The 27944-nt window shown below is 46.5% G+C and overlaps 1 protein-coding gene across 1 annotated transcript; it reads left to right on the forward strand.

Moving 5' to 3' along the window:
* Positions 1–1066: 1066 nt before the first annotated feature.
* LOC138577510 (C-reactive protein-like) lies at positions 1067–27944 on the forward strand. The gene is made up of 3 exons (XM_069649632.1): positions 1067–1191; positions 1827–1918; positions 26873–27944. Exons 2-3 carry the CDS (start codon positions 1843–1845, stop codon positions 27475–27477), a joined length of 681 nt encoding a protein of 226 aa, XP_069505733.1. The 5' UTR covers positions 1067–1191; positions 1827–1842; the 3' UTR covers positions 27478–27944.

Consider the following 27944-nt stretch of genomic DNA (forward strand, 5'->3'; position numbering starts at 1 on the left):
GGCCACCTACCTTGGATCCCCTCACCCTCTTATGAGACAAAAAATCTTGGGGTCATCTTTGACTCCTCTCTCTACTTCTCTCTGCACATCACGGACCTTGCCAACAAGTCTAACTTTTAGCTCCACCTCCTCAGAGGTATTCTACCTTTGCTCACCATCCCCAAGAATCTCAATGTCTCCAGAGGTCTGGTCCTCTCTAGGCTGGACTACTGCAACAGCCTCTTCCTCAATCTGCCTCTTTCTTCCCTTTGCCCTTCCGACTAATCCAGAATACGTCTGCAATACTTATCCTTGGTCTCAAGAAAAGGGACCGCATCTCTCCAGCCCTAAAATCTCTCCACTGGCTCCCGGTGACTGCAAGGAACACATTCAAGAACCTTTGCATCATCCACTAGGCTGTCTGTGGTCTGGAACCTCTCTACATCCACATTTATGTCCCTAAATACCTCCCTGCTAGAGTTCTCCAGTTCTCTAGCTCCAACTCTCTGCTAGTCAGGTACTTCTCCAAGCAGAGAATGGGAGGTAGATCCCTTTCCTCAGCAGGAGCCTCCCTCTGGAATGGCCTCCCTGCCCACTCAGACTTGAGCCGGTTCTTCTTAAGTTCTGGAATCTGCTCAAGACTTTCCTTTTCTCCTCCTTCTCCCTCCCACGCCCTCTCGTGATAACGTCCTTCTGCTGCTGTGACTGGTCCCTTATGAGTCTTACAGTGGGCCAGGCCCTCCATGCATGACCAGACCCCCCACCATCCCTAGATCACTTGCCCTCGGGCACCCTTCCAGGACCAGCTGATTCTGGTCCACCCCCATCCATCGCACTTTTCCCTTTCCCACTTCCCCTGCACTTGCCGTTTGTGGCTCCCCTCAGTACTTGCTCAGCCCTCTGGGCTATGCATTTCTGCACCTCTCCACCCATCCCTCGTCCCCTCCACAGCCCTGCCCCCAACTTCCTTCCTTCCTTTGCACTTTTTATTCTCCGTGATTGCACTGTAGGAGCGTCACGTGGCCTAATACGACCGTTACTGCCAGTTTTCCCTATGTCAACCCCCACCTTTTTTTTGTCTAGTGGCGCATGGAAAAACGTGTGTATAGGTGCCATACAAAAATTAATTACTCCTGCTGCATCATCTACAAGGCTGTCACCCAGAAGTCCTGAAGAATCTCAGCATCGTTGGAGGGCTACAAACCACCAGAAGTAAGGATATGCGCAGACTTGAACTCAAAAACAAAGCGCAGGGCTTTTCCGTCTACGCCTCAAGACTCTGGAATCTCCTCCCCATCGACATGCAACTTGCCCCCTTGCTTCCACGGTTCAAGAAGGAGCTCAAGACCCTCCTCTTCAAGGAAATGGCTCCTCCCAAAATACCTAGGTCCATACACAGTGCACTCCCTGCCTTACCTGGGACTGGGTGATCTGATCCCCACTGTTTCCTCCCCTGGTTACTAGTTGGTCTATTGCTGACTATAGGGCTCACTCCCCTGTTGTTACATCCCCACTCGCTTTCTCCTTCTGATGATTACAAAGCACTCAGTTGCTTCCCGAAGTTGGGTCCACGATCAATAAATACCCTATTAATATTAATATTTACATAACTGTGGAGGAACAGAATGCGCTGAAAAGCTGATACACCCGGAAGTCACAAGTAGAATACAGGGGTAGCAGCGGTGCTAGGAATGCAAGCGGGGCTGCACAGGGGAATAAATGCAGATGGGAGGGCAGTCAGGGAAGCAGATTTCATGTAATAGTCCACCGCCATATTTCACCATTTCAGCACACAAACAGTTTTGGGTGAGGTTTTAAAGACCACTAATGCGCCATTTTCTTTTTAGCAGGCCGTGTGACAACATGGTCAGGATGCTGCTGTGTCTTCTGGCAATTCTCTGCACCATGGGGAGGGTTGAGAGCGGCGCTGCAAACAAAGGTACGGCGACTTGGTGGAAAAGCATGAATGATGTATTTTAGGGGTGAAAATGTAATGCATCTGTTTTAAATAAGACTAGCACGAGCTTTCAATTCAATGGTTGTAAATGTAAATGAGTGATAGAAACGCTAATGTGTCTTATGCGCATTTCCACCTGGGGCAGAGCATTGCTGTCAGCATCTGTAAAAAGCCCGTCAACATTGGGCATTGCTCTGCACCTGGCCTACAGCTTGCAAGCCCTGGCAGTGCATGTGTTACCTCTGACTGTCGTGGCAGTAGGGCATGTATGACTCCCACACTTGCTGCCATGCTGTAGAACGTGGATTCCATATCACCAGAGCATTGCACTTGTTTTAACGTTCTGGTGTATTGGGGGGTTTTGGGGGGTGGGGGTGCATTTATTTTCATAGATTACATCAATGCAATACAACAGTTACAGGGCATAGCTATTGATATATTTGGTTTTGTGAATTACAAAAAGGCTTTTAACTGACTTCACATAGAAGTTGCTAGTTGTCACAGTCATGCTCTTGTCTTTTCATTGTAGCGCTAGCATGTGCCAACGGGAACGCAATAACTGAATAAACGGGCAACTGAAGATGGGAGGCCCATATTCTTCCAACACACACTCATAAATTTGAAAACATTAACTAGGCTACATAGCAAGAGGTGCTCTGATCAAACAGTTCAGCTTCACGCACCAATAGGTTAGATAGCTCAGCGAGTTAAGCGCTTGCCTCAGTGCACAGGATTTGCAGTCACAGGATGGACTCCGATCCCTTTCAATGTTGACAAATTGACTAGCATTAAATTAGAGATGCATTAAAAGCATATATTGTATGCTTAGCGGCAGTAAGACTCTATCAGGAAGTGCTACACACAAACGTGTGTTATATTTAGTGAGATATAATGTTTATGCTACATTTTAACTGTGTAGCACCTTTAGCAAAATAGAACACTACACTCTAAGCCTCCACAGCTCCATGGCATTTAGGAAGCACCCCTTATGGTAAAATAGGCTGCGCGAGGAGGTACAGCTGGCACTTGTTATGTTAATGTTAAAGGTATTTATATAGAGTTTGTCTCCAGGCGGTCAATATGATGGTAGCATCTGGGAATGGAAGACTGTACCTTGCATAGGATGGCATATCAGGCATGTGAGGCTTTAACTGGCATAGGATGACAGTCCCTAGTCATATGAGGCGGAGGGAGAAGGAGTCAGGGGTGTACGGGGTCAGTATTCCCCATGGCCACCGATAGTGCCTGGTGAGCCCCACCCCCCTCCAGCTCCCACAGCTGTCTCATTATGTTTTTTTTTTTTAAATAAGTGTGCGTATACCAAGGCATGCTCAATGGTCCTCATGTTGCTAGGCACCCAAATAAACAAGTTGAGAGCCTGGCATTCCCCGTGTGTTGAAGTCCTTCCAGAAAGAGCTGCCACTACCTTTTATTTATTTATTTTTTGGATATTTGTATGGCGTCTATACAACAAATGGTGTCTCAAGGCACCACAAGGCAAAAAGGGAGGGACCATGGGAGAAAGATAACAATAACGGTCCTATTAGACCCTGTGATATTTGGATCATGCAAAGGCAGTAACAAGAAGTGTGAGGGAGGAGGAGTGGGTGCCAGTCTGCGCGAATGCAAAGTGCATAGGGTGGGGTGGGAAGGGAAGTGCAGGGTAAAGAGGAGAGAGCAAGCGAAAGGGGAGGAGGGTGGGGGGGGTGCAACAGGGGCTAGGTGAGTTCTAACGGGAGGCCAGGAGGGCAAGTGCTAGGGATTGCAGTGGGTGGGGTCCACATGCTAAGTGCGGGGAGGAGGGTGGACTGGGTGGGGGGGCTGGTGCCCTGTATAACTCAGAGGGAACCAGACATCCAGTCACTGAGGCAGATGGGGGTGTTAGCAGAGGAGGGGGAGAGGGAAGGAAGAAGAGAAAAGGAGAGTCTTGAGGAGCTACCGGAACTTAAGGAGATCCGGCTCCAGTCTGAAAAGGGCAGGGAGACCATTGCAGAGGGAGGCTCCTGCAGAGGAGAGAGATCTACTCCCACTCCCTGCTTAGAGAAGCATCTGATCTGCATAGAGTTGAGCTAGCTAGAAGACTCTAGCAGGGAGGTATTTAGGGAGAGTTGGAGCTAGAACACTCTAGCAGGGAGGTATTTAGGGAGAGTTGGATGTAACAGGGTCCCAGGCCCCAGAAAGCTTTGTGGATGAAGCAGCGGTTCTTGCACTTGATCCTAGCAGCAACCGGGAGCCAGTGGAGAGGGTTTAGGGCTGATAGAAGCGGCCTCTGTGCTTGAGGTCAAGGATAAGTCTTGCAGTCCCCTTTTGGATTAGTTGAAGGGGGCGAAGGGAGGATATAGGAAGATTGAGGAAGACACTATTGAAGTAGTCCAGTCTAGAGAGGACCAGAGCTCTATATCTGGGGGGGGTGAGGAAAGGGAGAATGTCTCTAAGGAGGTGCAGCTGATAGTGAGTCATATTGGCATGGTCCGCAATGTGAGGAGAAAAGGAGAGAGAGAAGTCAAACTTGACACCAAGGTGTTTTGCCTCACAAGAGGGTAGGGGGAAGGGACCCATAGAGGGTGGCCAAATCGTAGGAGGGAAGGAGGGAGCTGAGGTCCCAATGAGAAGGATCTCATTTTACTGGCATTAAGGCAGAGATCATTGGCAGCACACCATACCTGAACAGCAGTCAGACAGTCAGGGATGAAACAGGAGGAAGAGGAGGCAGAGGAAGAGGAGGCAGTAGAGGGAAGTTTGAAGGAGAGCTGAATGTCATCTGCATAACACTTGAAGTGTGGAGAGAAGGAGGAGATCAGGTGAGCCAGAGGGGCAAGGTAAATGTTGAAGAGCCACAGGGAGAGGATAGAGCCTTGAGGGACGCCGCAGGTGGAGAGTGTGATAGGGGAGAGAAAAGGGCCCAGTTGAACCTGGGAAGGTCGGTCGGAGAGGAATGAGGTCAACCAGTCAAGTGCCAGGCCTGTGATGCCAAGACTGTCATGGAACCGATTTATCAGGATGGCATGATTGACCGTGTCGAAGGCAGAGGAACTATCCAGAATGATAAGAACGGATGGAGAGTTGGAATCGAGATTAGAGAGCAGGTCAGTAGAGCAGTGTCCATACCTCTGGCTGCTCTGAAGCCAGACTGGTGGTCGTGGAGACATCCAACAGATTCAGTGTGTTGGATCAGTTAGGAGATGATCAGCTTCTCCAGGAGTTTGCCCAGGAAGGTGGTAGTGGAGATAGGGCACCTTAATTTGTTCCACCTGGTGCCCAGTCGATTTTAGCAGTTTCAGGTTTACAAAATTAATGTTTGAAGTGAATGCATGTGTGTGTTTGAATGTAATGCATGCAGTGCGTATGTATGTACTGGTGCAAGGGTCTTGAGTAATTGTGTGGTGTGTGTTTGTATGTGTATAATTGTGTGGGCATGTCTGTGCAGGGGTGTCAATGCAATGCATGTAGGGGTTTGTGTGGTGGGGTAGAGTAATGCTGATATATTACGGGCACAACTGTATGAATGTGATTTAGTGACCGTTATTGGCATAGGGTGTGGGATGTGGCCTTAGATTCATGAAAGTGATTTACAGTTGCAATTTCAGGCATAGATTGATTATGCTCACAACGCTATGCAAGTGATCAACAGTGACCATTACCGGCATGGAAAGATTGTTGACATAGCTTCATAAAGTGATTTACAGTGACCATTACTGGCATAGTTCGATTGTGGATATAGCCTCATGCAAGTGATTTAAAGTGACCATTACTGACATAGGTAGATTGTAGATGCCACAGGCAGGTGGTAGGAAGTGACTATTACTGGAATAGATTGACTGCAGCCTCATTCAATTGATTTAGTTTACATTGTTTATGTTTATGTTTAGCATTTGTATAGCGCGCCAGGTACCCTAAGGCTTAAGGACGCTTAGAAACGACAACACACAAACAGTACAGAAACAAAAAAGAACGTAACAAAATCCAAGACAGGCTCATAAGCAGTAATCATACACGGGTCAGGCCCAGCCTACGGAGGATGTATTTTAAAAAAAGTGTGCGGTTTTCAGCCCCTTTTTTAAAAGTTTCCACGGACGGGGTGGTCCTCAATGTAGTTGCCAGCGAGTTCCACTTAAGGGGAGCTGCCGAGATGAAGGGTGAGTCTCTGGATTTTTTAGTTTTCAAGCGTGGCATGGCCAGGGTATTTGTTTCATCCGATCGAAGGGATCGAATGTTATTTTTTGCTGAGACTAATTCTTTCAAGTAAAATGGCATGACTCCGTGTATACATTTATGAGTAATAAGGAGAAGCCTAAACACGATCCTGGCCTGCACCGGTAACCAGTGTAGGCTGTGTCGAGCCTCCAACACGTGGTCTCTTCTTGATAGGCCTTTCACTACCCTAACTGCGCCATTCTGTATGACCTGTAGCCAATGAACATCCGATAGCGGCAACCCCACAAGTAGACTACAACAATAGTCGATCTTAGAGCCAATTATGGCTCTTGCCAGGGTTTCGCCATTGGATTCTGATATAAAAGGTCTAAGGCAGCGAAACAACTTGAGAAAATATGAAGCCGATGAGACCAGATTATTCACTTGTGCATTCATATTCAAATTTTTGTCAAGGTAGATGCCTAGTGTTTTCACCTTACTCATAACCTCAATATGGCAGCTATCTATGAGGAAGAATTTATAGCTGGATCCTAGCTTATCTAATTTAGCCTCTGAGCCAGTGAGTAAACGCTCAGTTTTGGAACTATTGATGGCTAAACCGTTCAATACCATCCAATCCTGAATTTTTTTGTATATTTCATTAATTCTTGATTCATCTTCCGCATGGGATCCAGATATGGGGATGACACATTGAGTGTCATCCGCATAATTTGCAAATATGATCCCCTCTTTCTCAAGCATCTGGAAAAAGGGAATCATGAATATATTATAGAAGCACGGCGACACGCAGGCTCCTTGAGGGACCCCATACGTAAGTACAGTTGGTTCTGCTTCTGCAATGTCGCTGGCCACTCTGTTTTGTCTGTTCTTCAAAAAGGAGATGACCCAATTTGTTGCTTCATCCGAAAAGTTGGCATTCTTCTTTAGCCTGGTGGACAGTATGTTATGGTCCACCAGGTCAAAGGCAGCCGACAAGTCTAAGTTCATAAGGAGTGAGATGTGAGCGCCATCCATCCTCTGTAGGAGATGGGATTTAAGTGCCAACAGGGCCGTCTCAGTCCCGTGATTCAGACGGAAACCTGATTGATATTTATGATAAATCTGGTTTTGTTAAAAAAAAATAGCGATCTGATTATAGGCCACTCTATCCAAGATCTTCAACAGGAACGGAGTGCTGGTGATGGCCCTGTAATTAGAAGCAGTGAGGGGGCAGAGATTGGGTTTTTTTAACAGTGGAGTAATCCATGCTTTTTTTATGTTGCCGGGAACTTCATTCGCTAAAAGAGAAACAATAACGAACTTGGTTAAGGCTGGTATGAGAACAGGGGAGCACTCTTTAATTATAAGAGAGGAGCAGGGATCTCCTTTACAGCTCGTGCTTTTTAAATTGGAGATTACCTTGGAAAAATCTTGCTCTGAAATGGGTTGAAAGCTGAACATGGCTTGATCCTCCAGTTTTCTGGTGGGAGACAAGGGACTATTTTCTAGACCCTGGATCGGTAGATTGAGTTTCTTCGACTCAATCCCCTCTCTAATTTTATCAAGTTTGTTGGATAAAGCGGATTGAATCTCCGTACACCATGCCTCATCCTTGCTAAAAGTTGCTTGAGCAGATCTGGGTGCTTGAGCCTGTTTTTTTAAGATTTTAAATAATTCTCGGCTGTCAGATTTGGCCTCTATAATCCTGGTGTCGAAGGATTCCTTCTTGGCTGAGTAAATCGCTGTCTTATAGACCTTTGCAGCTTTTTTATAAGTGACGAGGTCCGTGCAATTTTTATTTTTGCGCCAGGTATGTAGAAGATTAGTTTTCTTAGATTTAAGTATCTGAAGTTCTTTACTGAACCATGTGTTGCGTACCTCTGCAGGTATTGATTTATTTTTCAATGGTGCTAAATTCTCTGTAACAGAGCCTAACGCCTCGGAAAGGGTGGTGGACATTTCATCAAGATTGTCCATAATGCTAATCTGTTCGTTGAGAGATACAGCCCAATCCGCCATGTGCGTAAGGTTTAACTTCTGGCGGTTACGAGTCATGATAGATATTTTAGGAAGAGGCGCTTTCTTTTCATAATAATCCGTCTGAATTGAGAAATGGATACAAAAATGATCAGACCAGGGGCACGCAAGCACCTCTTGATTAAAAAGACTAAGGTTAAGAGTAGAAACCCAATCAAGTGTATTGCCCTTGATATGAGTCGGAACTCGAATATGTTGAGACATCTCAAGGGAGTCGAGGATAGTTACCATGTTCTTGGCTAGATCATCAGTAGCACAGCCCAACCATAAATTGAAATCGCCCACAAGAAGTAGTTTACTTTTCGGTTTAAGGAATACTAGTAGTGAATTGTTAAGAGACGCTGCAAAGGTAGAGTCCGTTGAGGGTGCTCTGTATAATACCACAACATTCAAGGTAGTTTCTGCATTAATAGATACTTTAACCCTCAAAAGTTCTGAGCCCTGTATGGAGTCAATCATACATTCCCAGGTTTTAAAATGAGATTTAATAATGAGCGCAACCCCCCTCCCCTGCTCAAGGTCCTATCCAGTCTAATGATATGATACCCTACACGGGTGGCCAATTCCAATATGGGATCTGCTGCGTCATGTCCCCAGGTCTCAGTAAGGGCACATATGTCCAGATCTGAATCCTGAATCATGGCAGCTACCTGGGTGGCATGTTTTACGAGAGATCTCGTATTAAGCAGCATACATTTAAGAGAGCAGGTAGTCGCATTAAGGGAGTCCACACATAATTGGGCCCTTTTGATGGTAGGCGGCTCAAGATTCAACGTAGTTCCTATAGATACCTATATAGTTCAAAGGAGTGTGGAAATCGAATGAATATTTAGATCGATGAGTGTATGGAATGGATGAACATGGTGAGTGGATGAGTGTGTAGAGTGGCTGGATGTTTAGAACTGACAAGCGTGTAGCGCGGATGAGTGCGCAAATACAGAAAAACGAGTAGAACCCAAGAGTACGTAAAACAGATGAATGTCCAGAACGGATGAGCGTAAACCGGATAAATGTGTAGAACAGATGAGTATATGGAGCGGATGAGTAGGTAGGGCACATGAGTGTGGATAACTGACGAATATGGAAATGCGGAGAGTGTGTAGATCGCTGGAGCAGATGAATGTACAGAGCGAATGAGTGTATAGAACGGATGACTCTATAGGTGAGTGTATAGAGCAGATGTGTGGATAGAGCGGATGAATGTATAGAGCGGATGAGTGGGTAGAGCGGATGAGTGGATAGAGCGGATGAGTGGATAGATCGGATGAGTGGATAGAGCGGATGAGTGCATAGAGCGGACGAGTGTTTAGAGTGGATAGAATGGATGAATGGATAGAGCGGATGAGTGGATGAGTGGAAAGAGCAGATAGAGCGAATGAGTGGATAGAGCGGATGACTGTATAGGGCGGATGAGTGTATAGAACGGATGAGTGTATAGAGAGGATAGAATGAATGAATAGATAGAGCGGATGAGTGGGTGTGTGGGTGGATGAGGGGATAGAGCGGATGAGTGGATAGAGCGGATGAGTAAATAGAGCGGGTGAGTAGATAGAGCGGATGAGTAGATAGAGCGGATGAGTGAATAGAGCGGATGAGTGGATAGAGCGGATGAGTGGATAGAGCGGATGAGTGGATGAGTGGATAGAACGGTTTAGATAGGTAGAGTGGATGAGTGGATAGAGTGGATGAGTTGATAGAGCGGATGAGTGGATAGAGCGGATGAGTAGATAGAGCAGATGAGTAGATAGAGCGGATGAGTGGATAGAGCGGATGAGTGGATGAGCGGATGAGCGGATAGAGCGGATGAGTGGATAGAGCGGATGAGTGGATAGAGCGGATGAGTGGATTGAGCAGATGAGTGGATAAAACGGATGAGTGGATGAGTGGATAGAGCGGTTGACCGGACAAAGTGTACAGAGAGGATGAGTAGATTGAGTGGATTGAGTGGATTGAGTGGATGAGCGGATGAGCCAACAGAACAGATGAGTGAATGAGTGGATAGAGCAGAAGAGTGGATGAGTGGATAGAGCGGAGGAGTGGATGAGTGGATAGAGCGGAGGAGTGGATGAATGGATGGAGCAGAGGAGTAGATAAGTGTATAGAACAGATGAGGGAATAGATTGCGTAGAGGGGATGAGTGCGTAGAGGGGATGAGTGCGTAGAGGGGATGAGTGCGTAGAGGGGTTAAGTGCGTAGAGGGATGAGTGCGTAGAGGGGATAAGTGCGTAGAAGGGATAAGTGCATAGAGGGGGTGAGGGCGTAGAGGGGTGAGGGCGTAGAGGGGGTGAGGGCGTAGAGGGGGTGAGGGCGCAAAGAGGGGTGAGTGCGCGTAGAGGGGGTGAGTACGTGTAGAGGGGTGAGTATGCGTAGAGGGGGTGAGTGTGCGTAAAGGGGGTGAGTGCGTAGAGGGATGAATAGAATGGATGAATGCGCAGAGCATGGGGCAGACAGGAGTGCAGGCATGGGGCAGGCAGGAGTGCATGCATGGGGCAGACAGGTGTCCATGCATGAGGCAGACAAGAGTGCATGCGTGAGGCAGACAAGAATGCATGTGTAGGGCTGACTGGAGCACGCTTGGCGGACTGGAGCGCGCAGAGTGGACTCGAACGCGCGGGGCGAGCTGGAATGCATGAATGAATGGAGCGGACTGGAGTGTATGGAGCTGACTGGGATGCATGGAGTGGATAAGAGTGCATGGAACGGACTGGAGCGCATAGAATTACGTGATGTATATAGTAGGGTTTGGAATGCAGAGAACGTCTGAAAGAGCACATAACCGATCATATCTCCCACCACGCTTACTCTCTCCTTTACATCACAACTCAACTAGAAAACAGAGATACTATGACACCATTCAGTATAACTGTCCTCATACCAACATCCGCCGCTCACTCCACATCATTTTAAGTAAACACTGCTGGTTACTCACCCCCCAGCCAGGGGTTCTCCTCAGGCCTAACACAGCCACTTCCGGTCTGGATAAATCCTGCCAGAACGAACACATACTCCTGATCGCTCAACCACCACACCTACTGCTAAGAAGCAGCTATTACACGGATACCGCACGAGCTGCACACATACCCGGTGCTCACACGCACCTTTTGTCTCTCTCTACTCTCTCTACTGATCTGAACTTCGGTTCCCAAGGGCGTTCAACCTACCAGCGCGTTCAGACCATACCAATGGTATATAAGGCGCTATACAAATGCAAAATAACAATAACAATAACAATGTGTATCTGGCTCCTGTGATGTTAAATCCGGGGAAGTTAATATATTCAAAGGGAGGGTGGGGTTATGGGTATGGGGTATTAAATCTATACTTGGGCTATTCATTAGCACATTTCAGGATTTGGGGGGGATCTGACATGAGAAAGGTGTATTTACCACGTTTTTTGGTGCCTGAAAGGTAGGGCTGGTTTTGATTCTAGACGCCCATTCCGCACTAAGAGCATCCATGCGGTCTCTGGCTTGTTGTATAGCCTCCAGGGCCTCCTTAATACCCATGTTAAGAGGAAATAATAAGAACAAATATAGAAGTAAATAAGACACTCACCTAGCAGTGTAAATAACAGAGCTAGATCCTAGCTTCCGTGGTGAACTGGGGTAAATCGGCTTAGACGCGCCAGTGCTGACGCTCCTGACGTGTCTATAAGAGCGCAGGGAACTACAGATATCAAGGGAGTTGTAGTTCAGAGCGTCGCTTAACGCGTGCCCGGTGTAGATAAAAGAACCTAAATTTGCTTGTTCGAGCCTTAAATGTACTTCTAACTATGATAACGTAAAAAGCAGTTCGAAATACAATTTAAAATGCAATTAGCGTAAAGTAGAACACGATTTGCTATTCCCTGTTAAAATGAGAGCTGAGCTCAATTAAAATTAAAATTCTATGCAAACAATCCTAGTGTTCACATTACTGGTGAACTGGTGCAGTACACACCTAATAAAGGTTATAATTGATTAGCTACAGCCTCATGAAAGTGATTTAACATGGCCATTACTGTCAAAGACACTGTAGCCTCACCCTCATGCAAGTTATTGCACAGTGGCCCATACTGGATAGATTGATTGTGGCTACAGCACATCCACATGCAAGTGTTTTACGGTGAGCATTTCTGGCATAGATTGTGCCCGCAGCTTCTTGCAAGTGATTTACAGTGACCATTACCGTCATAGATTGATGGTGGCTGTAAATTCATGAAAGTGATCTACAAACTTCTCCTGTGTACTGTTAGTGGCATGGCACTTATTGTACTTTTTTCCTGTGTTACCCTAGAGGGCAAAAAAGCGAATTGTATAGCTTTTCCAAAACAGTGCTGTAAAATGCACTTTCGTGACAAGCATGGATTTATTGTGGGCATAACTTCATGTAAATGATCTACAATGATCATTACTGGCACAGGTAAATTGTGGACAGAGCTTCATAACAATGTCAAATGCTCCCCTGTAGTGTTGGTGACATTGCATTCCTTATATCTTTTCATGTGGTGTTATCCTACAGAACCAACAGTAAATTGTTGAGCTTATTATCAATTTTTTCTAAACCTTTTGCTGTAAAATGCACCATTTGAACACATTATTTTATACATTTTCTCGGTGGGACAACCACCCCAACACACCATAGATTATGTTGGACTCCCTCGCTATGCTTGGTCACTCGTGCCAATTTTGGCAGCTATTTATGCCCCTCACCTGAACATTTTGACCAGCCATGACAGACTATGAGTCATTTAGAATCTTAGACCTCATCAGGGGCTGCTCCCTTGCCCTCTCCCCACCAGCACAAAAAGCTACCTTTGCCACTGGCTACTCAGGCCTATAAAAGGCAGTGGCCCTAGTTTTGCTGATATGGATAAGTCTGCAGGGAATGGCAATGACATTTCATAATCAAGGTAGTGCCCTTGTATGTTTGGTAACTGAAAGAGCTTTTTTGTCTGATTTACAAACTGTTTCTTATTGCGTTCATGTACCCTTATTTTAGGTATGTTACACCAGTGCTGCCTCTTTCTGTGCCTCATTAAGAGCAAAGGTCTTGTGATACTTCCTGTGACTTCACAGAGATCAAAAGTCATTTGCGGTCCGCGCTGCCCCTCCTAGTATTTTCTCGAATTCATGTTCCTAGCTGTCGTACATAAAAGCGCGCCCTTTTATAAATCAGATGCGCTTTAATGTACAACAGTCGCTTCCCTGGCATACCCCTGGCTGCAGTTACTGTAAATGGCAACATTGTGCCAGTGCAAAAACACTTGCATTGACAGATTCCCTTTTATGAATCATGCAACCCACAGAGTACAGAAATGTTCCCGCCCCTTTATGCAGACTTTTAGTGAATTTGGGTTTAGTATATTTTACAACCTGTCACATTCACAACTCCACAGTAACATGTGTAAGTCATTGAACGTGGAAACGTCCAGCACTAGACACAGAGTGACCTGATGGGACATTCTGAGATTTCCCAATCATCCAGAGCACGTGAAAGGTCGTGCAAAGTCAGTAGTGTTCTGGCAGGCTTTAGCGGACACGTGACTGACGCTGCCTCGCTCTTTGAGAGGCAATGACCTATTGGGAAATCTTTTTTTGTTGGAGACTGCCAATCCACCCACTCCTGGTACTTGAGAGAGCAAACACAGACCAGTGATGTTGCAATTATACAACATTGCACATCTACACAAGCTGCTGGGAAGCGTATTTTTCTGTAAACGGGAGTGCACACACAAACCTTGAATGCTGCCTCTTGCGCTGGCCTCCCAAGTGTTCAGTCAGGAGTATCAGCCTCCAGCCAGACAAGACTTCAATAGAGGAGAAGGTTAAAGGCAAACACAAGGCATTAATGCTTCAAAAATACAACAGTGATAAAACGACGACTTTTCAGTCTGTGTCCACACAAAAATGTTACTATGTAAAAGCATAATTGTACAAAAAGAAGGTTGTGTAGACCCGAGGTTGTCTGTCTGACTGAAGTAGTTAGGCTCTGTTTAGGTGTATGTAAAACACCACTCTTTTAAATCCGTTTTTTCATCTCCCTAGATATGAACTGTGATATTTTTACAGTTGATGAAAAACATGTCAGTACAGTTCTAGGTGCATATTATAGAAGAATTGCGGTCCACCTTGGCAGCTAGTAATGCTTCACCCAGAGTGGTGGAGGTCGGGCAGACTTCGATTTTACTTATCATTCTCGCATGGGGGCAATGGTCTTCTGCCACCCCCCACGGATTCTGTGTATAGGCACCATACAAATGCCCAATAAAATAAGAAATAAAGAATTCAATGTCTCAGGAAGAGGTAGGCCGCATTTCAAACCAGATGGCCTAAAATTGGGTAGACTTCCTCGTAGTACTCGCGGCTCCATCATACACTTTTGGTATACGGTCCCCTCATTCTAATGGGGCCCCACCCAATATACTTCCATTGGCGGCACCGGGTAGACACTTCCACCAGTTGGAGGCTCTGCCCAGTACTGCTGAGCATCTGGAATGGCATCTGAATCGAATGTAAACATCATTGAGATCAGGTGAGCTTCCGATCTGGTGGCAGCATAAATACATGCCCCAAATTGCACAGAACAGGCATGTCAAGTTTGCATAGTTTAGGATGTCACCCATCGCCATCCTCCAAGAAACGTTTAAGAACATGGGGCCACCTTTTCTCTTTTACAGCACAATTTTGTAAATAAATTGTCTGAAAATCTCTAGGTTATACAGACAGTTAAAAGGGGTATCCCAGAAATATTGCAATTCTTCACTATCTTCCAAACAAGCTGTAGAGGAGAAGACGTACATATCCGCAGGAGATCCTACCCCCTACCTCCCCTGTATTGGAGCCATGACACTGTGCCATTTAACACCAGCTATTGTACCAATGACGCAGCGAGTATATGAAGACGGTATCCATTAAGACGACCATATTGGATGTACCCTCGAGTTGATGATGGCCTACAGGAGGAACTCCCTGACGGAATATAAGAAACAGCTAAGAAAACAAACTGATGATGTCATGAAAAGTGTGCACAACGTCCTGAGATATTGAATGAAGACGATGTATGGCTCCTAGAGGAGAAATGACAAAAGTAAAAAATCAAGTGAACCCTAAAGTGTAAAAGAAGAACATTACACTGTAAAAGTGCTGCAGAAAACCAAAGTATAAAAGAATGTATATACACTGAAACACAATGCAGATCGAGTCATTGTATAGGCTGGCTATAAGTAGTAAATAGAATTCAGGCGGAGCCGCCATTGTACAGAAACTGGACATTGGTATCATGAGATAATAAGCAAAAGAACCATGGAGAAAGAATGAAAGGCTGTGTCGCAGTAGAATAGCAGGTTAGTGGATCTGCATTGGGGGGCTGTCTGGACTAAAGTCAAGAACTGACAGGTCGAGGTCAGCTATCTACGCTGAAGAGAGAACATAAAGGATGCCAAGTCTTAATTAATTTAAAACATTTAAAAGCTTGCAGAATGAACAGAATTGTGGTCTCTTGTCACGTGAGTCAAGGATGGAAATAGGGCTTGCACTCGAGTTGCAGACACAATAGCGAGTGTCCTCACTCCCGTTGCATTCCCAGGATAAGAATACTCTGCAAGGCCAAGTACAAAGAGAATTTCATGGCAGGAGGCATGGGTGATGAGAGATGATGGGCTAATTGGTTGATAGGGCAGCTTCATGTCTTACCTATTTGCACCTGGGTCTTGATTTACATGCTGCTAACTGAACCGAATGTTCCAGACATGGCACAAGCATGCCAAACCAATTGTATTAGTCCAAGGACCTTATAGCTTAGAAACCAATGAAACACTGTGTAACTGATTTTTCTTAAATGAAACCTATGAAGAGGTAGGCATAAATTGTCCACCTGATATTGGACAGCCAATAACAAACCTAGCTCCTATATGATTGTATATCTAGATGTGTCCCTTAACCAATCCCAACCCTTGATAGGTTTTTCGCTGTTGCCACGTAGCATGGCGCTGTTCTGATGCATAAAAAAGTATATCATTGTATTTTTGTGGAAATTGCTGAGAGACTGAGCGTATGTCCGTTGATGTTCATTGTAAACTCCCTGTTTTAGATAATTGCTAATAAAAGAGTAACTTGCCATCTTCTTGAGTTTGTCCGGTTATTTGGACTCTTTGGAAGTTTTCTGTTCTTACCCCATCCAGCCATAGATGCACATAAGCTCAAAGCCTGGCCCACTCCAGGAGAAACTGTGTTTCCTTCCACCCCAAGAACAGTTTTGTAACTAAAATGCTAACAATTGTATTGCTCATCGCCGCTAAGGAGGCCTAAGGGCTCTTACCCAGTATTACCCAGGGGGTCCAGTCAATGATGCTATTAGCACTCGGATGCTGGGCCGGGCACTACTGAATGGCAAGAAGAAACACATTCCAACTGAAGGACCACTTCAACATGGCCACCAGTCAGCAGGTGTCCTTCCATAGTTTGCAAACTGCTCCACTGGCAGCAGGGTGAGCAGCTGTCAGGGGCATACGGGCAGAGATGTGTACACAAAGCCAAGGGGAGAAACGTGTACAAGAGACAGGAGTCCTGCAGACAAGAAAGGAGAGGCAATAACTGCAGACAGGCAACAAAGGCAGTGAACAGAAAGGGGCAGGGACTACAAGTAAGACAAACACATTAGGTTTCCACTTGGGGTGTACCCAGAATGGGGAAGTGTTTCCCACAGAGTCAGGGGACACTCCAACCTGGTCAAGTGGCACAGCGAGTAGCGTGCCCGCTTTGACATCCGTGCAGAGCCTGCTAACGCAGGTTCGAATCCCGGCAGGGCCAAACTCAGCCTTTCATCCTTCCGAGGTCGATACATGAGCACCACACACGTGGGTAATAATAAGCAGCGCTCAGATACCCGAGGGTTCGTAGCGCTATATAAGTGCCAAATTATTATTTATTATTAACCTCCTGAGCTGGTTACTATTACAGGGTCCTACTCTGAATGCTCATGGAAAGGAGCAGCAGTTGTGGGTGTCTGCGTCTGGACTCTAAGGAACAAACAAGTAAACCGTAATCACAAGACTGAAGCCTGTATGGGTCCAGCAGGAACTAAACAGTGACTGCCTCCTGAAACAGGAACCAGCACACTGTTAACAATATGGCACGAGGTACAATACTGAAATGCAACAATGGAAAGGGGCAGAGATTGCCTGCTGGGAAACCCAGCAGCCAAAACTCTGAACAAAGGAATTACACAAGCAGTAGTGAGGACACGAACAGTAACTGAAATATTCAGGGAAAGAATAGGAAGTCATAGTGAGCAAGGTTCAGGACAGAACAGGAAGATAGAGGAAAAGCAATAAGACAAGAATCTAAGTGCAAGGATACAGTTGACTGGAACCGCAGACTATAAACTAAAGATCAGAAGCAAGGAACAGCAGACAGAACTATAGACCAGGAACAAGAAAGCTCACAACCAAAACTCTGGTCTAGGATAGCAAGGACTGAACTGCAGACTGGTAACAAGGAACTGCAACTGTGGACTGGAATAACAAGGGCAGGACTGCAGACAAACAAGGAAACTCAGGATTGGAATCTAGGAAGCTAAAGCCAGGTAGCATGCTATGGGCACAGAACAAGGAGCTGCAGGCAGGCAACAAAATAATTGGGGGTAGAGAACAAGCGGCTGTAGACAGGGAACAGAGGACTGAAACCAGGGGAGCAGAGATTAGCAGGGCAAGAGGCAGGGGAGTGCGGGAAGAGGAGCAGGGCTGCAAGGCGGAGAGCATAGGGCACTGGAACAGGTTCTGGAAACAAGAGGATACAGCAGAAATCCAAGGATCAAAGCCCAAGGGGCTGAGAGTGAACTCAATGCAAGAGCCCTGTGCTCCTGCAGACAGCTGATTAAATACTGACCTGGCCTGTGCTGAAGAAGGCTCATGAGCAGCATCTGGAGCACTGCACCAGAAGGTAATCTGCCTCCTCCCTCTCTGGTCCTGAGAAAGTAAAAGCAGCACTGATCTCTAAGGCTTATGGGGATTGTAAAACTGCTGCATTGGAATAGCCAGGGAATGAGAACTCCCACAAGGTGCATTATGGGATATTTAGTTAGTGAAATTAAATAAGGAAATAAAGACAAAAATATGAATAGGTATGGTCCTGGGAGGATTATGGCAATGAATGATTCCCAAATAGTCCAAAATGGGTGCCAATTGGTGCTGCAGTGGCACAGTCATGACAGCAGCGTGGAGCAAGTTTACAGAGTTGAGAGGCAAATGCTGGCACTGGAGCTAGTTGAGAAGAATATCAATAACTGAGAGGGAAGCAGGGACAAAAGGCACAGCACTGGAAGGGTTTGCGCAGAACGGCAGCACCCGGCAAGACAGATGGAATCCTTTAAATCAAGAGGATCCATAGCTAGACTGGTGATTATTGCCTTGAAGCCCTGGAGCCTGATTGTCTCAGTAAGTGGGAAAGAGCATAAAGAAGAGACAGTCCAAGGACACAAAGCAACAAAACATTAGATTAAAGTTATATAAAGGAGTAAAGAAAGAGGCATTGGCCAGATTACTTACCGGTAATTTTCATTACTCTGAGTCACAGTCCTTACATCTATGAGGCGTTGCGCCCCCTGACAGACCTTCCAAACCACCCTTTCCCACATCAACATGGAAGATCCTAAGGAATTCTCTAGTCCTTCCTCCATGTTTATGCATGTTTGGTACTTTCCTTTCACCCTCCTACAAGTTCCCTCCCACCTCCACCTCAACCTGGTGATCCCAAGCCCTCTGAATAATCTGGACTGGATAGGAGGGAATATAGCAATGTGACGAGGAAGATCTGGATTCAGAGTAATGCGGATTACCAGGTAGTCCTTACACCTATGAGGATATACCAAGCATATAACCATGGCCCAGTCCTGCCCACACAGATAATGAACACCCACAGACAGATTGTAAATGAAAAATAGACACATTTTATTGCTGGCCTGCATTAGTGTGTTTTAATCTCTAGTCTGGGGACGGGGCCACCAATAGCTTGTAGTGTCTCATAAACGTTGTGGCAGTGGGCCATGTTGGCGTTCTAAAAATACCCTCCATGGAAGCACCCCCAGCTTGGCCCAGGAAACCACCACACCCCTAGTGGACCTCCTAAGGACCGGACCAGGCAAAGCTACCCCTGCAACAGTATATGCAGTGGTGATAATGATAATAATCATTTGCATTTATATAGCACTACGAACCCTTAGGCATCTGAGTGCTGCTTATTATTACCCACTGTGTGTGGTGTTCATTTATCGACCTCGGAAGGATGAAAGGCTGAGTTTGGCCCTGCCGGGATTCAAACCAAGTGAGCACTCTACTCGCTGTGCTATCTGACCGGCTATGATGACCACCTTGAGCCACTTGCTTAGAGTGCTGGTAGGTTTAGTTCCCTGCTTGGCCGTACGTTGCATCACAAACAAGGAATCTATTTGACGAAGAGTGGACATGCGCCCTAGATACACCATAAGAGCCCTGGAAAGGGAGGTGCAATAAGAGCGTTTTTTGGGTAGAGTCCAACATCCTGAGTGCACCCATACTTGAAGACAGCCAGTCAGCGCGGCTCCTGAGGCTGCTGCCACTGCACAGAAGCCGCCAAATGTCAAGTCAGATAACAGTTTGCTAAGCAATTCCATCTCATTTAATAACAGGGTGACATCCTCCTGCTGCTGTAAACATTCAACCAGCTGTCGGAAGTCTCTCACCAAGGTCTGCGCAATGAAAGCCACATGCGTGCCTGTGTGGGCCAGAAAATTAGATGCCGAAAAGGATCTTTTAAGAGCCACCTCAATCTTCTTGTCCATGGCATCCCCAGGGCTAGCCTCGTCTGATGGGACGGACGTTAAAGCAAGCTAAGCAACCCATATAAGGTACTTGGGGGAAATTCAACTCGAAAGCCCGTCAGCGAATAGCGCATCACCACAAAGCGGGGCAAGACCGGGCTATCCACCTCCTTCCATTCCTTCAGCAGCAAGCAGTGAGCAAATAGCCTTATGAACCGGAAGGCCCTCTGGTTCAGGCACCACGTAGTTGCCAAAAAGGTCATCGTCCTCTGGCTCAGTGCCCATACGGTCTGGCAAATGGAGGATCTCCCCGATATGGTGGAGGGCGGTTGCTAGATCATCCCCCTGTAATTACCTTGCCCGTTTAGGTGGGCTCTCTGACTCTCAGGGAGGAAAGGCCCGTCTGCAACTGGAGCAGATGACTCATGCTCCCGGTGATGGCACTTCAAATACTCTGTGGTATGTATCCTTGTCCCCAGAAACACGGAAAAGGGTGCTTTTTAAAGTGTAAACATGGAGGGCTGCCTCCTTGAAAACCTAACAAAAGGGTTGGTTTTTTGGTTGCATACTCCAGGTTGGCACTAATCAGGTCTTTGAAGAACCGTGATGGTAAAAGCCATGGCTTCATGGGCCACATGTCATTCCTCAAGTCTGTTTCTTTGATGTCTTATCTTTTATTACAGGTCTGGGGCAGACACAGGTGTGAAATGGAGAGTGCTAATAGGCCCTTTCCCTGACAAGTAACAGCTCACTGGGAAGGGGCCATTAGCACCCCAAAGCCCCTCATTCTCCGTATACTCCACAGGAAATGCCTGAAAAAAGCCTGAAACAGTGTAATGCATGCACACTTCTACATTTTTTTAGAAGACGCTTGTGTGAAACAATTCTGTGATTTGAAGGCAACACACAGAGATGTCTCGTTGTGTTTTGCAGGTTAGAAAATGTCAAGCATTAAGGTGTTGTAATTGTTTACAGACTTCTTGATTTCGGGAATAAGGGGTGTTTCAAATTAATGTTGAAAACAATGAAGGGGGTTTATAAAAATGGGGACGAGCATGGCTACAACTTTTAAATGAGAGTGCCACCACCAGGCTCATGCTCCGTGAACGCTGCAGCCACCTCTAAAGCAATCAAGCGATGAATACGCCCCCCGCCATTTTGATTACTAGTGGAGGAGGAGGTACATATATTTTGTATTTTATTTATTTGTATGGCGCTCCAAGCCCGTAGGCATCTGGGCGCTATTCTTCCATAGTAGGTTACAGGAGGCACAGTGACAGGAAAAAGTTTACACAGATTGCAGAGAATACATTTACAGAATTTACAGGGGGTGGGTCGCAGGTGCAGGCTGGACCAGGAAAACCAAATGCCTCTTCTTCGCTATGAACTTGCGTGGCTCCATGCCAATTTTCAGCAACCATACAGTCCTCCTATAAACCGTGGTTGTCCAGAAACCAGTCCCAATGGTGGGCTCAGCGAGCTGCCGGCCCCTTTATTTTTTTGGAGCAACCCAAAGGATGGACACGTAACCTGGCACTGCACCAGGCCCAGCAGTGATCCCGGCACCATGGGTCACGCCACACCAGATCATGCTCATCAGTGATCCCACATGCGACCCAGGCGCACCGGTGTAGGTGCACCTGAGGTTTGCAGCGCAGGACCTCTGCCCGAATGCTCCCCTCGCCCCTGGCAACACCGCAGAACGGTGTAGCCGGGGCATGGCACGCAATCCCCACCCACCACGGGGATTGTCGAGGCCCGACCGTGGCATGCAAGCAAGCCACGGATTGACGCAGAATCAGAGCCGGGAGCCTAGGAATACCCTCAGAGGGAGAGAAGGGAGAAACCAGAAAACAAGCTAACAGAATAACAGAAAGAAATATAATAGAAAACAACTTGTCTCGTCTGTCAAAGGAAAAGGGTAGACCAGTGTCTTTCATGGATTCAGACAAAAAACAGGTCGAGGGTAGGAGTGGGAGGGAACTTGTAGAAAGGTTAAAGGAAAGTACCAAATATGGAGGAAGCAGCAGACCAGTCCTTGGGATCCTCCATGTTGATGTGGGAAAGGTGGTATGGAAGGGCTGTCAGCGGAGGTGAAGCCTCATAGATGCAAGTACTGTGATGAGGTAACCAGACAAAGGGGTAATGGACCTTTCTCTCCATTAAGCAATAGCGAATCTAGAAAAAGTACTTAAAAAAAATAACTCTGCCTTTAGTAACATAAAATGGTGCCATGGTTGGAGTTGAAATGTACATGAAAATCTATTTGCTTGACATGGAATTCTGCGAAAAAAGGCAGTCGGTGGCCTTCGGTGTCATAGAATGGACTTGGGGCCCAATTGTCAAAAGCAATTTGGGGACTCAAATGCATTTGAGAAAGCGAAAATGTCCAAGTAACGACTGTTACAATTTGCGCCTGATTATTCACAAAACACTGAAAAGGCCACTTGCAACAAAATGCACTTTGCCTATGTAAAAGGTATGTGTTTAGAGGAGGGTCAATTGTGAGGCAATTCAAATGAAGGTCACACCTCACCATGCAAATGGAGTCTCCAGATTCCCCAAAAAAACTCGATTGCTTGTGGAGCAATACAGGGCCGGTCTTTGTGTCAGGCAGCTCAGACGCCTGTCTGACGTCAGTCAGTCTCTAGTGGGCGCCACACCAGCAGTCCGTGCTGCTAGTCCGCATTGACCAGGGGGCCGGCCAGTCTGAGTGGCAAGCACGAGACAGCAGTCTGTCTGCATTGTTATAGCTCGAGCCGATGCTCCTGCAAAGCTAGGCCGCATGCGGCACCAGCCAGCCACATTCATTTTTATATGTATTGCTAGCAGTAGCACACTGCAGCCTCGGCCCTCAGGCAGGGCAGCAATTGACAAATTAGCAACATTTGTTGCTTTATTTCTCCCCCCCGCCCCAGGGTGGCACCGCTGGCCCCATGCCTAGGTGCACGTGCCCTCCTCCAGGCTATGCGTGCACACAATAGTGCACTGACACACGATTGATTGGGGCTGGTTGGCATGGGCAGCCTGCCCTTCCTTGACCTGCTGTCCCGAGTCTAGTGTGTCAGTCGGAAATTGCACGGAATCGTGAAATGGATCAGAAGGCCCAGCCACAGCCAGACCCAGTGAGCCAGAGCCTGCTGCTGACTTTGCCATTGGGGCACGGTTTGGTCCGTGCAGCCCGTGGGTGCCGATTGCTTCTGCCTTCTGCTGCCAATCAATAAGGTAAGTCATTGTCAGTGCAGAGCAAGGAAAAACAGATAAATAATTTCACCAGCTGTGGGGTCTACTGCAGCACCCAAACGCAAGGAAGGTATGCCACAGAATTAGACGCTGCTCACTGAGGCTGGCCTGAATACTCTGATCACTCTGCCCCTCTGACGGCTCTGCCCAGAGGGTATCTTTTCATCAGTTTTGTTTGGGGGAGGGAGGCTCAAGCCCCTCCGTGCCCATGATCTTCGCTGACCCAGCTAGTAGAAGTTTAAAAAGGTTTCACTGGCAATAGTCACGTTCCACACATCCTCTGGAGGTGTCCTGAACTCATGCTTCCTATGATGCTTTGCAAACAGCAGAGGTGCAGCCGTTTTATTTCAGCATGTTTCTGAATACTATTACCCCAGCGCCACCTTGGGCATTTCACGACTGGCCACTGCACCCTCATTCCACTGATCGTGCAAACCAGCCACAGCCACTGCTCACGGCCATGAATCTTCACATGTCAATACAGGGCACCTCGAACGTGCCCAGTGCTGCATGCTCCCCATTACACCCCTGCCAGCTGCTTTGTCTCCACAGCCAGTGCCATCCTGTGTGCCTTCTCCACACGCAGCACTGCGGATTCTTTCTTTTCCTTCATAGGGTTCTGCCACTGCAGCTTCACCCCCAGTGCCTTTTGGTGAACTGTTGGGCAGGGACACGGAAACTGGGGAAGAGTTCTCGCCAATCAGCATGCACAAGGTCCCTCGTAGCGCTTCACCTACAACCAGGAGACATACCATACAATCTCCTCCTGCACGCCTTATGCAGCAGCCAGACTTGGGAGCACTCTTTCTTTGCTGACCGTCCTCCAGGTCTTGCACAGATAACCACTGTCAAGGGGTGCGGCAGCGTACCAAGATGCGCGCTGTGGCAGTTTGATTACCTTAATGTAGTCCAGACGTGATAATTGCACTTTGTACTGTATTTGGCGAATTGGCGGCTAAGAAGTGCATTTCTACAAATCGCCTCAATTTTAACAACTTCTGTATAACTCCCATGATCCCACACTATTGGCTACGCTGGCTAGTGATGATGGGAGTTGTAGTCAAAACCATCTAAAGGTTGCCAACCCCTGCGGAGCGTCTAAACCCATAGGTGTCTAATTGCTTTGGAAGGAGTTGTGTAAATAAGAGTGTTGATTTATGATGGATTGGGTGGGCTGTGCATGCAGGGTACTGAGGATTAGGTGCTTAATTCAGAGAGTTCATGGTAAACACAAGCCTGCCCATTAACTGGGTCCACTGTATAAGGTAATGACGCAGTACAGGTCCCATACAAAAATATCAAAAATACTACCGATAAAATAATAGGGTGCACACATGTCAACTTGTAATCCTAAAGATTTCACATAATGTCAACCTATCTGCCTCATCTTCTTTTTAAATTTATTTTATTGTTCATTTATAACGCGCTTAATACCAGCTAATGGTTTCTAAGCGTGGGGTTGGGTGCTGTGTCTCGCCTTTGCAAGGTATGTAACGTGTTGCGTGTAGGAATGCGCTAACAGCCTTTCAAGTGAAGTGATGGCTCAATTAACAAGCCATTGTTTGTATACAATATGGGCTTAACATTTCAGTCTTAAGAACTGAACATGGGGCATTTTTATTCACCAGGCCAGCACAAGTATCAGTTAGCTGATCAAACCTATGCATTCGGCAAAGAGAATTAACGTGCCACACAGAAAAGTTTTAAACTATTTTCTTTATTTTCATGTCTCTTTATTTGACACACCAAAACATATTTTTTCCTATATTACTTTTTAGTTACATATGGCGCATCACTGGGAAGGTTAACTGACATTTTCTTGCTTAAGTATTCTAGTGTCTGTTTCGAACTAAATGCATCAGCTTAGCATCAAAGTTCTTTTAATTTTCTAAACAAGCCAGAGGCAGAGCCAGCCACTGCCTAGCACGCACACCAGATGGCAACCCAATGTGACTTGGCACCTTGATTAGGAAAGCAGGGTTTATTGTGTCACTGTGCAGACCACAGACCGTGGCAAATCAGTGCAGTGATATGTGTGCCCAAGTCACCACCCTGTTGGTTAATGGCGTCTATGTGGCACTCTTGTATGTAACAGCACATATACCTGGTGTCTGATGCGCCCAATGTCCATACAATAGTAAACTGGAACGTGTTGTGCATGTGGCTCTGAAGAGCATGCCATACTGTGCCCACACTTAAACACAAAGCAATCAAAGAAGTTGCCTCAAATTGTACATCCACTAGGCCAAACGCCCTTTCTACACTGCCACGCCATGATTTTCACTTGCTCCATGTCAGCACTAACAAGAGATGCTAATGCCAGCTCTGTTAGATCATAGGCCTGCTCTCTTTTTGACGAAATAACCCCTGAGGCCTGCGCAATAGTGAGGAGGTAGTGTCTGAGGAACTGTGTGAACCCTTTGCCATGCATTAGAAACCAGTTTTGTTTAAAACGCTTCATCATCTTATTACTGGTCAGGCTAAAGTTTGTTAGAGGTACAATCCTTTCTGTGTAGCGTTTCTGTGCATTGTTTATTGGGTCTCTCTTGTGCAGTATCCTGTCCTGTCTGTAGATATAATTGCCAGAAGATGTTTCTGTATTGGGTTGGGTAGGCCCACAGTGAGACCCAGCCCTTCCTCATCTAAAATGCCTCAGAAACAAGAAGCCAAAGATCCATTGTACCCCATTTGAGTGGCTGATGTTGCAGCCATTTAATACTTGCATCCAACAATTTAAGCTGTCCAAATGTACATGGATGGTTCATGGTTACAAACATTTTAATGTTGGGGTGAGTATTGTGAACTGTGATGTGAGCACCAAGCCATGCTTTGGTTATGCACTTAGAGATTCACACATACAATCCTTTTATCACAGACTTGTTTATCAAATGTAGAGATATCTGATCACTGTTATAGTCCTGAAATGCTCTGATTTAATGCAAAGCATACAGGAATCCTCATTGGTGCCATTTGCCCCTTTGCCCACACTCATAGAGATATTTTGAAAGAGTACAATAAAAGTGTACCAGACTGTCCATCTTGGATAACCTACTATCAGAAAATTATTATGGTTAGTCTAGTATTGCCCCTTGTGAAATACAAGTGAGTTGGTATGAACAGAACACCTGCAACACAGGACCAGTTGTCAGTGGGCCCTCAGACCCCGGCAGGCTGGTCACACCGCAGTGTGGCAGTACGGACATTTTGAAACTGCATTCAGGCAAGGCCTTCCCTAAGAGCAGGTGACAGAAAAACCATTTACTTGGGCAGCAACAGCTGTGTTTTCAAATTAGAATTCTTCTGTAAAGTACTTGAATTACAATGTAATGAAACTAGCTTCATTTATATAGCAATTATTTATTCATATTCAGGAGGGGTTTTGTGGAACGACAGAGGTGTAGTTTGGAAGTGACGTGAGCCAGTCGGGGGTGGTGGGTGGCGCCAACGATGCTTCCCGCCTGGGGTGCAATCTGGAGTAAGACCGGCCCTGTGTGGGAGGCGTATTTCATGGTACGTGTGTGTTAGCCTCCTTGTTGTTTAATTATGACATCTATCTTTCCATCTCCTGTAACTAGTTTGAAATGGGATCCTCAGCGCTGCAATGATAGGTTCTAGTTTAGGAGAAGGGAGTGATGTGACTAGCCACCCTGCAGTCATTTTGTCAGATCACTGGCACTGTTCTGTAACGCGGCACGGCCTTCGCTGGCACACACATACTGTCTCACCTGTGGATTTCTTTCCTTACAGACATGAATACAGATGTTTTCGTTTTCCAGAGGGATGATCATGGCATGCAGTCCCACGTGACCGTGCAGCCGTTGAAAGAGGAGCCACTGCGCAGTTTCAGGCTGTGTTTCAGGACCTACACTGACACCTCACGGCCCTACTCCCTTTTCCATCTTAGATCTGTGTCGTCTCCCTTCGCCGAGATCACCGTTTATAAAGAGAGCTCCAAGTCTTACACCCTTACGGTGGGAAGGGAGGATGTAATATTCTACACCCAGGAGGCCATCAACAAGTGGGAGCATCTTTGTTTCAGCTGGGAGTCTGCAACTGGGACAGCGAGGCTCTGGGTGGATGAGAAGCCCATGCCAAGAAAAGGACTAAGCAAAGGATACGTCATTCCAAGCAAGGCAAACCTTATGCTGGGAAAGAGAAGGAGCATGTCCCCCTTTGTAACTCAGTTTACTGGGGAAATGTATGATGTCTCTATGTGGGACTATGTTCTGTCCTGGGAGGACATTCAAAAATTCCAATTTGGTCCACAATCTGTCCCCCCTGGCAATATCCTGAATTGGAGAAACTTAACATATGAAGAAATAGGTCATGTGGTCGTTCAACCCTACCAATAAAATAATTTGATGGGATTCATGTGACTTTGGAATCAGTGACCTTTAAGGTAATGAATGGGAGAAGTGCCCTTACTCATAAGACAATACACAAGAAGTTGCCCAATCCGGTCATATTGACTTTTCATGGCATTCTGGTACTTGCAGTCTTGGATTTATCTTTGGAAAAGCAAAACAACAGGTGCCAGAATTTAAAGAGACAAGAGGACCGGATGTTCTGCTCTCACCTAAGGTGGGGCAATGGGAGACCTCTGCAGCTGACATCTGCTAGTGACGTGCTTACGCGTGCATAGAACTTAAGGAAGTAATAAAGGGATGCCTCCTTTACAGAGTACTCTCTTGGGCTGTATCACTTATCATCAACATGATGAAAATCTCACACCATTTTGGCTGCACCATTGCTGACAGAAAGCTAGCCATGCACAGAGGCACTCCCCGGCTCCTGGGGTGCACGTGGGGACAGCGCCCTC

The sequence above is a fragment of the Ambystoma mexicanum genome, chromosome 1p, assembly GCF_040938575.1.
Source record: "Ambystoma mexicanum isolate Mex_15411 chromosome 1p, UKY_AmexF1_1, whole genome shotgun sequence".
Taxonomy (NCBI): domain Eukaryota; kingdom Metazoa; phylum Chordata; class Amphibia; order Caudata; family Ambystomatidae; genus Ambystoma; species Ambystoma mexicanum.